This window comes from Felis catus, chromosome D1 (genome assembly GCF_018350175.1).
Source record: "Felis catus isolate Fca126 chromosome D1, F.catus_Fca126_mat1.0, whole genome shotgun sequence".
NCBI lineage: Eukaryota > Metazoa > Chordata > Mammalia > Carnivora > Felidae > Felis > Felis catus.
This window is the reverse complement of record NC_058377.1, coordinates 29,500,903-29,513,907: the sequence shown is the minus strand read 5'-3', so window position 1 is coordinate 29,513,907 and position 13,005 is coordinate 29,500,903. Positions and strand designations below refer to the sequence as shown.

Sequence of the window (13,005 nt, the reverse complement as noted above, 5' to 3'; positions counted from 1 at the left end):
TACCTCCTAGGAAATGATGTTCAGTTCTCCAGGGCAGGGTCTGCCAACTTCTGCTTGAGCACAGGGAGGGAAGGTGCGAGCATCAATTTTTCATTTGCTGCTCCCCCCTGCCCCCCCCCCCCCCGCTACTGAACTCTCTCTTCCCTCACTCCCCTCCCCTGCCCCCCCCCCCCCCCACTCCGCCCCTTGCAGGAGAAGCCACCGAGAGGGGCGCGGCATCCTCTCGGCTAGCTTGAGTGTCAGGGGGAGAGCGGAGCCGGCTGCTGCACCTGCCTCCCGCGGCTCCGCGATACAGCCCGTGTGGGCGCGGCAGGGGTTAAGGTGGGCGCCCGCGCCCCGAGCCCCGCGCCTCGCGCCCACCCGCCGGGATGAGCGCGCAGTCCGCCCGCTCGCTCGGCGCCGGCCCAGGAGAAAGTGGCGGTCAGTGATGGAGCTGCTGCCATGACAACCCAGGCGGTCGGGGCCCGCGCGCTTCTGGACTGCTCCCGGGAGGAAGGCGGCGCGGAGGCCGGGGGCGGCCTCTGAGCGTGGCGTCCGCGCGTCCCCGCGTCCCGTGCCACGTCCCCGGAGGAGGCGGGGGCGCCGTCCGCCAGCTCCCCGTGCGCCCGGAGCCTGCGCCGGGCGGCGCTCCGCGGGCTGGCGACGCGGGCCGGGCTGGCCACCAGTCGCCGCCCGGGCTGCGGTGGAGGACGCCCACGGCACCGACGGATCCTCGGGCTGAGACGGCCGCCGGTCCCCGCGCTGGAACTTTTTGCCGCCTTTGGGTTCCAGATTCGAGACTCGGGCTGGTCTATAAATACATCTATACATGTGTGTGAGCTAATAAAACATTTTCTCCTCTCCTTGAAGCGGCAGCTTTTAGGACATCTCTTTTATGTCAGAGACACTTGCCTTGCTTCTTTGGGTTATAAACTTTTGATGCCAGACCTCTGCAGAACGTGCCCAACTGAATCTTAAAGTAGCATCTTGAAGAGAGAGGCAGAGAAAGAGCAATCTGTGACCTTCATCCCTGCACCTTCCTTCTTCCTCTCCCTTCCCGGCTGCCTCCCTCTTCCCCAGGGGAGCGTCAAGAAAGCTCTTTTTGGATGCAGGAGGGGGCATCTGGTTCTGCTAGGCTGGAAAGCTGAGGCAGGATTTGAGGAAGAATCATTAGACTCCGGAGAGCCTGGACTCGTTTCTCCTCCTTCCCCCTCTCTGCTTCTGGCTTGCTCCATCCCCTTTCCGTCTCCCCACATCACCGCCAGAGACCCGCTGGTGTGCGGGGCGGGGGACAAGGACCGTGCCTCTGCTGGAGTTCTGGGAAGTTGTGGCTGTCGAGGATGGGGGTCTGTGGGTACCTGTTCCTGCCCTGGAAGTGCCTCGTGGTCGTGTCTCTCAGGCTGCTGTTCCTTGTACCCACAGGAGTGCCCGTGCGCAGCGGAGATGCCACCTTCCCCAAAGCTATGGACAACGTGACGGTCCGGCAGGGGGAGAGCGCCACCCTCAGGTAGGGAGCTGTACTTCAGCGGGGGACTGAGCCCCTTGGATGTGAGGATGTGGGTAGGGGCCAGCCAGACAGGAAGAAAGACAGAGAGGGAGCATAGGTTTGGGTGGGGAATTGGGCGTGTGAAGGGCCTTTCTGCAGCCCCAAGAGTTGTCCACTTGAAGACTGTGCCTGCCAACACCTATTTTCCTGGACATGTTTGTCATTTGTTCTGGCTTTTCTGGTCCAGGATGGGATCCAGGACAGTGAGGTCGGTTCTTGGGACTCCATGTATCTATGGGGCAATGACATGGCTAGATTCACTTTTGCCCTGGCACCAAGGTGAGAACGTGAGAGCCCTGCCAATTGCAGTAGTGGGGGTTAGTCTAAGATCACTGAGAGCTTTGGTGGCTCTCTCACAGACCAGAAGGTATGTGATAAAGCAAGATAGTCTTCCAGATGGGATGGCTTGCTCCTACCAGCGAGATACCAAAATGTCAGTCTCTGGAATTGCCAGTGCTGGGCCATGGCCCTTTATGAGTCTGCTCAAGATGCATCCATCCATGTCAACCGTGTGTGGTGCTCCTGGGACCCCTATTATAAATTATGAGGGCAGTTTTATCTTTGCAGGCTCGGGCCAAGGAGAAGAAACATGTAGCTTTTATGCAACGACATCACTCCTGTGCGAAAAGCACAATAGAAAGCTTTTTGTTTTACCTTAATGAGTTACAGAGAATCACTTACATGCTCCAGGCAGAGGGGTGGAGATTCTTGGAATATGAACCTTTGGGGACTGGGCCTGCTGCAGCAGAGACTTTAATAAAAATGCAGCCACCACTTTCCACCAGCTCAGCAGATATCATCTTTTATCCCTTTAATGAGGCAGTTCTGGTCCTGGGAGACAGATTCAGGGACGTCCCAGCTTAACTCTGGCTCACAGTGTACACAGGCTGAATGTGTTTGCCCTGTCTATGACTTTGATGGTTATGGTGAAAATAAAACATTCTGTCCCAGATTCTGCAGCTGAGAAGCCTGGCTTCTCCAAGGAACAACTGGGGATGGGGCTTCCTTCTTGTGCCTTTGGCTTTCCTGGTTGAACTCTTTCTGTATCTGGACAAGCTGCTCCCTGGGTAAAGAAAGAAGAGACCTCTTGGGACACTGGCTATTCTTCCCTAAACTCCAGGTTAAGGTTGGATTCTTGCCACTTTGGGAGATTCTTACCTGCAGCTTCTTTTGAGGAAGAGAACAGGCTTTGCAGTCCTGTCTCCTGGTGCCCTGGGGGCCCTGGAAGAAGAGAGAAAAAGGGAGGCTAGGGAAAGACTCCTCTCCCTAACAGCAGGAGGGGAAACCCTTCAAGCCATGTGGGCACTCCTCAGCCTGTCCCAGACTAGAGTGCAATGTCTGATTCAGTGTCCCAAGAAGTTTCAGGAGCCAAATCCCTAAGAATTAACTTGTGGGATGCACATTTGCAACACACCTGTCGACTCAAAGATAAGAATAATACATGGGCTACAACACGCATTAACCATGGACATGTTGGTAAATGTTAGCAGATGTGAGGGGATGTCGATGCTGCCACCCACCTGTCTTTATCTTCTAATCTAGTATTGGGAGCAAAGAGGCATAGCACCAAATAAGGCCTCCTTACTGAATCTTCCAAATCTTCTGTCCCTTTCCTGCCCCTGAAAGTTAACGCAGAAACTTAAAAAAAAACTCCAGCTTTCTGCTTTCTGGGATGCAGTAGGACTATTCCACCAGCAGAGGGCCAGCTTTGCTCTACCTTTTTTTTTTTTTTTTTTTTTTTTTTTTTTTATTAGCTGCTGGCCTGGTTTCCTGATCTTCAATTCAAATGTTCAGCAGCTGGGCTCCGTAATGGGAATGGGAATAAAAACGGGAAAAGCTGAATAGTTGCTTTTTGTGCTTTGTGGAGGAAAAAAAAAACCTTACATGTGCGAGTATAACTGTTATCTGTTACCTGATTGCATGCTTTAGTTTTTAAAAAGTAAATACGGCTTGTGTTGATTTTGCCTCTCCTCCTCTGTATAATTTGCTCTGAAATAGAGAGATTCAGCACATTGTCCACATTGTAATCTCTTTATATTCTCTTCCTTTTGCCTCTTGTGTTCTTCTCTCTTATTACTTTAATCTTCATTTTTATCAGGTGACTCCAAATTACATGTTTTTGCCTATAATGCGTTCTCTTCTCCCTTTTTTGTCTTCATCATTTAATTTTTATTAATTTCTGATTTTTTAAGGTTTTGATTTCACTCCTGTCAGAATGTTTCTTAAAACAACATACAAATCTCCTGAAGTTTTCTGGGGGTCCCAATCCCTGTCCAGATTTGTGTGCACTTCTGCTTTATTGGCTAGCAGCTGGGTGCCCACGTCAATGGAAAATTTATTTATCAGTACTCAGAGGGGGAGTCCTGGCTTCTAGTCTCAGGAAGTCCTTAGCCTCAACTCCAGATAAATGTATCACGTTTTATTTTATGTTGTATTTTTCTCTTAAAAAATTGTAAGTATGGTCACACTTCAGTCTCCTTAAAGATGTTCCCTTGGGAATGCAGGGTTTGGAAATTTAGCATTCTGAATGCATCAAATGTGCAAGAGTTATTGAAAAAAAAATCGAATGATTCCCAGGCCTGTCAGCCAGACAAAGTCTTTTCGTATGTGGCTGCCCTGGATCAAAATATCCCAAGTCTCTTTATAAATCTTGAATGAAGTCACGTAGGAGGCTAAAGACCTAGTAGAAAAGCAAAGGAGTGGAGAAAACTGGGTCCCTGTTTGAATTTTCCAATGAGAAATAGCAAGGCTCAGAGAAGGATGATTTCCTTCCTTGGAGATATCAGTTTTGTTTTGATAGATCTTTGATTGTATTGAAGGACATTAGGAAGTGATGTGCCAGAGATCACACTGAAGTTTTGAACGTGGATAAAACTCATTTTCTATAAGTGAGGCAATATTATCTTCCTCATAACTACTTCACAGGGCTGCTTGAAAAGTAAAAATAATTATTTGAATATTGAGTAATTTTGCCTTCTTGGAAGAGAGATGATATGGAAAATGAAGGTGGTATTCACTATGGCTGAATTATAGCTTCTATGAATCTGATTTGAATTCATTATTACAAATGGGCCCTCTTGGCCAGAATCATTTCATTACAATTATCTGCTGTTGGGTTAAAAATGTTCTGTGCCTTTCCATTAGATTAGATATGACAAGTATCTAGAAGTCCTACATCTGAATCAGTGCCCACATCAGGAAAGTAGTCCAGGATGCTCAGTGTGGTCAGTTGGGTCCTATTAAGCCATTTCAGTTACATGGATGACACCAAGATGTGCTTTCTTCCTGGGTCTCAATCTCCTCTAAATTTGTTTTAGTTACTTAGTCGAACCACATCATCTGTATACAGGAGTATTGTGAGGAGCTTAAATAGGATGGAGGTAGGGCTTGCTGCTGTAACAAACTGGTGCACTAATGGCAAAACTTCCACTAACATACTGTATGTATGTATGTATGTATGTATGTATGTATGTGTATTATATGGCAGGATTATCATTTTTGCTGATCCAGGCTTTCTGATCTGGGATTATGCTTCATAATTCTTTTCTAAAATGCCCCTACATTTTCATTTGGTGTTCTGAGCTAATCCATTTGGAACCAAGTATTTGAGGGTTAACTACTGCCAAGGAATAATCTGAGCAGCAGGATTTTGCCCAAGCAACTGGGGCAGTCAAACTCCCAAGGACAATGCACTGTTGTTTGCCTTGGTGTTTTTCTCTATTTTGCACTCACCCTTAGTGGCTTTTCTCTTTGTGAAAATTAGAAAACTCAGAGCAGCCACTCTATTGTTGGAAATAGGTGCACGACTTGTGCACATTGCAGTATTTAAGTTGCCCAAGCTGAATAAGGTCATGGGTAAGTGCAGAGTCTTCACTATTGGTCTGGGGAAATGAAGACATAAAAGGACACTGAAGCACGTACTGGTCTGTAAGGAACCCCGCATATGGTGATGCTGCCCTGAGCTGCACACTGGAGTTTCCTGGGTTGCTTTAAAAAAATTCTACCGCCAGCCTTCCAGACCAATGAAATCAAAGTCTCTGGAGTTAGGCTAGGAGTGGACTTGTGAGATTTAAAAAATCTCCTCCGTTATTTCTAGTGTGAAACCAGAGTCAAGAACCACTTCTCTTTCCTTTCCTGCCCCCAGAGCATCTGAACAAGTGGTTTTCCAGGGACCCTACCTCTACTTAAGTGTCTCCCACGTGCATGCACGTACGTCACCACTCCCGGGCTGTGTTAGTGCTTTAAAAGAGGCACTGAGTTCAAGGGCCTGAATACCTGGGTTTGATTCTTATTCTGCCCTCAATAGCTACATGATTTTGAGCACTTCGGTCCAACGGTGTATATCTAGAAGCAATGTCTGCTCAGTGTGTGACGTCAGGTGAGATGAAGTACATGGTATTATTCTAACTACAAAGCAATGTATACACCCAGGTTGTCACTGGTGCTACATGGGACTCCTCAATAACAACCCATAATACTCTCAGTCTTTTACAGTTTCATGTGCTCTGCCTTCTCCCCCTTCCACCCTCTCCCCCCACATATGTACAAACATTTAAAATGTGCTAGTTTCTTCCCACTTCCCCTCAGCATCCTGCTTTACCCTTGAGGACAAGAATTACCTTCAGTTCCAATACCATTTGCTAAGTATCTCTGTTCTAGCAGACATACACCATGGGCCTATCATTTAGGTGTGGGCACAGTTAGACGGGGAGCTCCTGGAGGTTACGAGCCATGTGTTATGTACCAAGTACAGATATCATGATGGATACAAAAGATTAACAAATAAGTATTGTTTGGGGGCACCGGGGTGGCTGAGTCAGTTAAGACTCCGACTTCAGCTCAGGTCATGATCTCGTGGTTTGTGAGTTCGAACCCCATATCAGGCTCTGTGCTGACAGCTCAGAGCCTGGAGCTTGCTTCAGAATCTGTGTCTCCCTCTCTCCCTGCCCCTCCCCTGCTAGCACACTCTGTCTCTCTGTCAAAAATAAAAACCTTAAAAAAAAAGTATTGTTTGAATGCTTGAATCCTTTTTAATGGGACTCAATCTATTATCATGTATTATTACCTCTACAGCAATGAAGTGCCCATATATACATGGTTCTGTTCTTTTCAGAAGATGACGCTGGGGCACTCAGGAACAGCAGTTGGTTAGAGATCTTGGAGGGCTCAGGGGATTTTGGATTCTGCTTAAGTCCCTTGCCAGAAGGGGCACCTGAATCCACCAGTGCTCTCAGTCTGATCTGAAACTATGCAAAAGGCCCAACTATCCCTGAGGGCAAGATGATGAAAAAGGCAGTAGGATTGAGAGGAATGTTCTTTTTCTTTTTTTTTTTTTAATCTTTTTAAAAAATGTTTATTTTTTTGAGGAGGGGAGGGGCAAAGAGAGAAGGAGACACAGAATCCGGAGCAGGTTCCAGGCTCTGAGCTGTCAGCACAGAGCCCGCTGTGGAGTTTGAACTAAAAAATCGTTGGGGCGCCTGGGTGGCTCAGTCGGTTGAGCTTCTGACTTTGGCTCAGGTCATGATCTCATGGTTTGAATGACCCTCCCCCATTCATGCTCTGTCTCTCTCTGTCTCAAAAATAAACATTAATTTTTTTTCAATATATGAAATTTATTGTCAAATTGGTTTCCATACAACACCCAGTGCTCATCCCAAAAGGTGCCCTCCTTAATACCCATCACCCACCCTCCCCTCCCTCCCATCCCCCATCAACCCTCAGTTTGTTCTCAGTTTTTAAGAGTCTCTTATGCTTTGGCTCTCTCCCACTCTAACCTTGAGAGGAATGTTCTAAGGGGCAATAGACTCATATATTTAGAAGTGAGGCTGTGTCTGCTGAGAATTGCCTTGCTGGAGTCGCCAAGAGATACACAGAGCAGGAGGTAGTAGGGAGCAGACAGGGATTCTAGCCTGGAAGTTGGTGTGTCAGCACTGGGGCAAGGCTGCAGGGGTCAGCAGGCTGGGGTTGGGGGTCGCAGGGCTGCCTGGTTGCTGATGCTCCCTGACTCTCTTTGAAGTCACTGATTGGTTGGAATCTGTGTGCTTCTCCCAACACATACACCAGGTTCTGCATGTCAAAGCAGGGGAAGGAAGTTTTAAAGTGTTCATGATATATGCTCCGTTGGCTTTCTGGATTGCTGTGGAAAACTCAACACCTCTTGTCATAAGCCTTTTTTTTTTTTTTTTCTTTTAGGTAAATTTGGCTCTTAGGTTCAGTTTCAGTCTGTTCTTTCCTTCCAGCTTCTGAAAAGGGACTGTGCCCTTGGCCTGCTGACCATGCTTACTTTGTGGTGGGCTCTGAGGGTGCTGGGGAAGACAACAGCACTGGCAGGCATGTGCTATAGATCTAATGGGGTCTGGTAGTGAGAGGAGGAGCCAAATAGGTCTTATTTGACCTTCCCAAGGGAGGACTTTGAAAATTACTTATTAGTGGGAAATAGTCTTCACAGACCTGAGATAAGAGGGAATTATGGACCAAGACATCTTTAGGGCCAGCGGAAATTTGCATTGTCTATTAAGTTAGGAACCAAGTATTAATCTTTTTTGATGTTTTAAAATTCAGACAAGAGAGCACCAGTTCATTTCAGATTTGTTTATTTGTTTATTATTTTCCCTGCAGGGAGTTGCTGTTTCTGATGGTGGGTCTAGTTGAATTGGAGAGAATGCTGGCATGGGGTGGGCACTGGGGGAGAGGCTGTATTATCAGTCCCTTCCCACCTCCCAGTAAATGGCACCTTCCTGCAGTTCTTTGTACCCTGATGTATCTTTTTTAAGATGTGAAAATTGAATTTGTAATATCTCTGCAGCTCAGCACTTACCCTGCCTCAATCCGTGTGTCATTTCCTTGGTAGAGAAGGTTAGAGATGGGACATGTTTGAGCCTTATGTCACTCTCCCTGCAGGATCATACCACAGACCCTTTAATAAAATTGGCAAGTCAGGGGAGCTTTTATTTTATTTTTTTATTTATTTTTTAAATTTTTTTAATGTTTATTTATTTTTCAGACAGAGAGAGAGCATGAACAGGGGAGGGTCAGAGAAAGAGGGAGACACAGAATCTGAAACAGGCTCCAGGCTCTGAGCTGTCAGCACAGAGCCCGACGCGGGGCTCGAACCCACAGACTGTGAGATCATGACCTGAGCCGGAGTCGGATGCTCAACCGACTGAGCCAGGCGCCCCTAAAACAAACACACTCTATTATCCATGATTAAGTGTGTGTCGGAGGCCAGGCCAATTATTGTTTCATGTGATTTTCAGAATAATTATTATCCCTATATACAGCCTCAGAGGCTGAGGTTTAGAAGAGTTAAATCACTTGCTTTTGGTCACATGGTTATTATGTGTCTGTATTTGCTCCAGGAAGACCTTTTTCTTCTTCTCAGTTTTAGAGGAACCCACACCAGGTATAGAGAACAGAGAAAGTTTCCATGTGCTGCCAGCAGGAAAAAAAAAAAAAGAAAAAAAAAAAAAAAGCACCCTTTCTGTGCCCCAGACCTGAGCCTGACAAAAGGTCAGGAAATCTGTGTTTCAGTTCAGGGCTGTGTGTTGATCTACCTTAGTGGTCTTTGCTTTCTGCTGCTCACCTCCCCTCACCTGCATGTGAGTCTGTTGTCTGGGGCAGGACTTGATGCAAGATGCAAACAGTTCACAAAGAGACAGCTGCCGGGAGGGTCCAGGGTACTATCAAGCCAATCACTGGTGGTCTTCACTTTGAAGCTGTCCTACGGGTTGTACTGTCCTGTTGCATGACACCCCACACTATGCCAGTGTCTCCAAGGACCCTGCAAACTAAGACAAAGTAAGCAGGTAATTGTTGACAAGAGTTCACCAATGCCAGAGCATTTCTTGAAAACCGTGAGGAAATGAGTGATTTATATGGAAGTATAGAATGAAGAGAAGTTATTTTTCTAAATCCTAAAATACATGTCATTTCACAATTGCCTGTCCCCATCCTTATATTTTAGTTTAAACCATTCAGCTGTGAAAACAGAGAACCACAAGCTTTGTACTCACCTTGCCTCTGATTCATACCCTGGAGGAAATCATATGACCCCTTTTGGCCTCCTCTTCCCTGGAGACTGCACATTTTGCTTAAATCAAAGAGATGCTGAAGGACTTGACCTGGCTTCCCATAAAAGTGCTGATCAATAAAATGTTTAAAAATTCGTTTTGAATATTAAACATTTTCAGTGGATATGAAAATTTATGGCATCTCGATTAACCAAGTTTCCACTGCATAATGGGAACAAAGAATGTTTTAAGTGGTTGCTAAGTTTTCTGACTAGCCCACGGAAGATTATTTAACTCATAATTATCCAAAATAAGATATACTAGCAATGAAGAATAATAGAAAACAATGTTGTTTTAGAAGAACTAATTACACAAAAATGAGAAAAAAATGAATATGACAATTTTCTATTTATCACGAATGCCAATGCTGAAGAAAAGTAGGCATAATGAGAGGAAGATAATATGGAAACATTTTCTCAAAGATATTTCTGAATACTTTCAAAAGTTTTGGAGTTTGTCTTGTTTCTGTTGTGCCAAATTCAATTTTAAGATGTATAGCTTTCATCTTATTGAATTCAAGTACATGTATACATTTGCCACTTCTCTGATGATTGGATTTTTTCATAAATATAGATGAAGAAAGGAAGATACATATAGGAAATGAAAGACAAAAATGGAAAGAAGAGAACATGAGGAAAATTTTCCCAAGGTGTCAGCTAAGAGTTGAAGGAAGACACAGAACTAAAGAGGGATAGTGTGTAGTTGTGACAAAACAAAACAAAACAAAACAAACAAAGAAACAGCCTAAAGTGGAATTACCTAGTAGTCAGAGGTAGACAAAAGAAGGAGAAAGAAAGTGGTAGATAAGAATCAAGAATTACCAGGCCCCATCTGCTTAATATCTGGTGTGTGAATGCCTCCATCCCCTCTGTCCAGGTCATAGGACCACACACACAGGTGTCCAGTGCCCATGCTAAATCAAGGCAAAGAGCTACATAGGGCTTAGATTCTCACTTGCTGCTAGGATCCAGCTCTTTCTGAACCTGGTTTCTCACCTGTTCTGTAGCTGTTGATTCCCTTCTTGTTACTGAGTTTTTAGTCCATATCTTATTACTCTGCGTTGTACCTACCATAGGCCCTGGGTGATTTGAAGTCCTGCCCTGTCTTGCCAGGACCTCTTCTCTGAGAGACCAGGTCTACCCTTGACCCTACTCCTAGAAGCCTAGGTGTTCACAGACTTTGCAATGCTTACCGTTTGCCCACCCACCCAAATGTCCGTTTTGGAGACCATCTCAGTGCACGTAGCATGTGAAGTCTAGGCCAAGTCACACTTGCTCCTGTGTAGTTAAACCATTTATCTCAGTCTTTGTCAGATATGGATTGTCATTTGAGCTATTTGTCCACTTCGACTGGGATGGGTTGTGATTGATGCCATCACAGCATAAGGTCTCCTGGTCACTGTTTGGAACTTCCCACGATGGATAAAAGGCAGAGCCAGCTTCTCTTACACAAGAGGATTCAATCAGTCAGGTGTTTTATGGGAGTGGCTGTGCTCACGTGGAGGTATATTCTATAAGACACTGTGTAAGAAAGAGAAGGGAATAATGGTATTCACCTTTGTATTTTGTTGTGCTTTCTGTGCCATCTGAAAATATTCCTCTTCCCCTTGTTGTTTTTACTGCTTTCTCCATGTCTTTTGCTCAAAACATTAATATGCACTCTTGGTTTTTGTATCCCCAGTGTCCAGTACAATACCTAACATGTAGTAGTTGCTCTGTTTTGTTAAAAAGGTAAATATTTGTCCTTTATCTCTATCTGTCTCTTTCTCCACCCGCACACATATGCACACACACACACACACACACACACACGTCTACTTTTTCTAATGAAGATATTCTCACCCATTTTGAGGTAATCGGGAAGTCGCTGAAATTACAACCAGAGATTCTGACATTTGAATCCTAGTTGAGATAATGACCTCTCCCTAGATAGTTGGTATTTAACTTGTCCTGTCTCCTCCTGCTTGTTATAATTGCAGTATTCACCGATTTCAACAATATTCTTAAAGGCACTGGCAGGAAATTCTGATCCGTTGCAAGGGAGGTGTGCCTTGCTCCTCCCTTTTTATCACAATTACAAAAGACACGAAGTATATCCAGCACATTCTGGAAGTATATCTGCAAACTTTAGGGGCTAGAAAAGCCAATGTGAGTAATCTAAAATTGCAGGAGGCATTTTAGAATGAAGGGATTTATGGACCCATTTTCCCAGCCATTTGAAGTACAGCTGTTTCTGTGATAAGTTCTCACTGTGACATCCATGAATGTCTCAGGAGCCCATAGGTCTGCCTGCCTGGATAGGTACAGCAGGACCGGTTTACAGGTTGTTCTTGATTATATACCTTATTTATAATTGGCTAGTCAGAGGCACTTAGTGAAATATAAAGTAAAGCATAAGCATAACCCCTATCAAAAGGTTTATAAACACAGATTTTACAGTGAAAAAGGTTCATTTCTAACCCCAGCTCTGGTGTGTATTGGGTCTATATGGTTGGAAATGACTAAGTTTCTCTAAGACCCAATTTCCTTATTTAACAAAGAGGACTCTGTACCCACTTCACTGTGCTGTTAGGGAGGCATACATGGTATCAAGTTTGTAAGAACTTAAAGTCTGGCATGTAGTATGTTCACAATAAACAGTAGTATTACATTAAAAAATAAGTTACTGAATTAACAATTTTGTTTATTTTATTTTTTGTTTTATTTTTGTATATTTTTTAAATGTTTATTTTGAGAGAGAGAGAGAGACAGACAGAGAGAGAGGAAGCACAAAAGTGGGGGCAGCAGAGAGAGAGGGAGAGTGAGAATCCCAAGCAGGCTCCATGCTGTCAGTGCAGAGCCCATCTTGGGCCTTGATCTTACAAACTCAGGTCATGACCTGAGCCGAAATCAAGAGTTTAACCAACTGAACCACCCGGGTGTCCCTTAAAATTTTTAAAAAGAAGGTTTTGTTAACCACCATATGCCAAGCACTATACTAAGCACTGTGGATATTACATAGTTGAATTAATCCTAGACTCTCATCTTTAAACACTTAACATCAAGTGAATGTATTAGCAGGATAAAGGGCCAATAGATCAGGAAGCAGGAGAGGAAAAGACAAGGAGAAAAAGGGAAAAGGGAAAGATAATTTACTTACAATGCACCAAATTAAGTGTTCACTGAAACAAACTTGGACATTTGTATTCACCCATGTAACCATCACTCCAAATGGAACAGAACATTTTTATCATCCTCAATGCTTTTTGTATTACAGTAAAATATACATAACATAAATTTACTTTTTAACTATTTTTAAATATTTATTTATTTATTTATTTATTTATTTGAGAGAGAGAGAGAGAGAGAGAGAGCAAGCAGGGGAAGGGGCAAGGTGGTGTGGGGGGGGTGGGGAAGACAGAGAGAAAGAGAA

At 44.7% G+C, this 13,005-nt stretch overlaps 1 protein-coding gene across 6 annotated transcripts in view; it reads left to right on the top strand.

The window, feature by feature from the left end:
- OPCML (opioid binding protein/cell adhesion molecule like) overlaps window positions 1-13,005 on the top strand; it is a 1,071,462-nt gene that overhangs the window by 564,388 nt on the left and 494,069 nt on the right. For 4 of the 6 annotated variants that reach the window (XM_019811573.3, XM_019811572.3, XM_003992583.6 and 1 more), the window contains exon 1: window positions 817-1,486. In XM_019811573.3, the coding sequence (XP_019667132.1) occupies window positions 1,320-1,486 (167 nt within the window). In that variant the 5' untranslated portion in view covers window positions 817-1,319. The other 2 variants (XM_023239306.2, XM_023239305.2) reach the window with 2 other exon arrangements.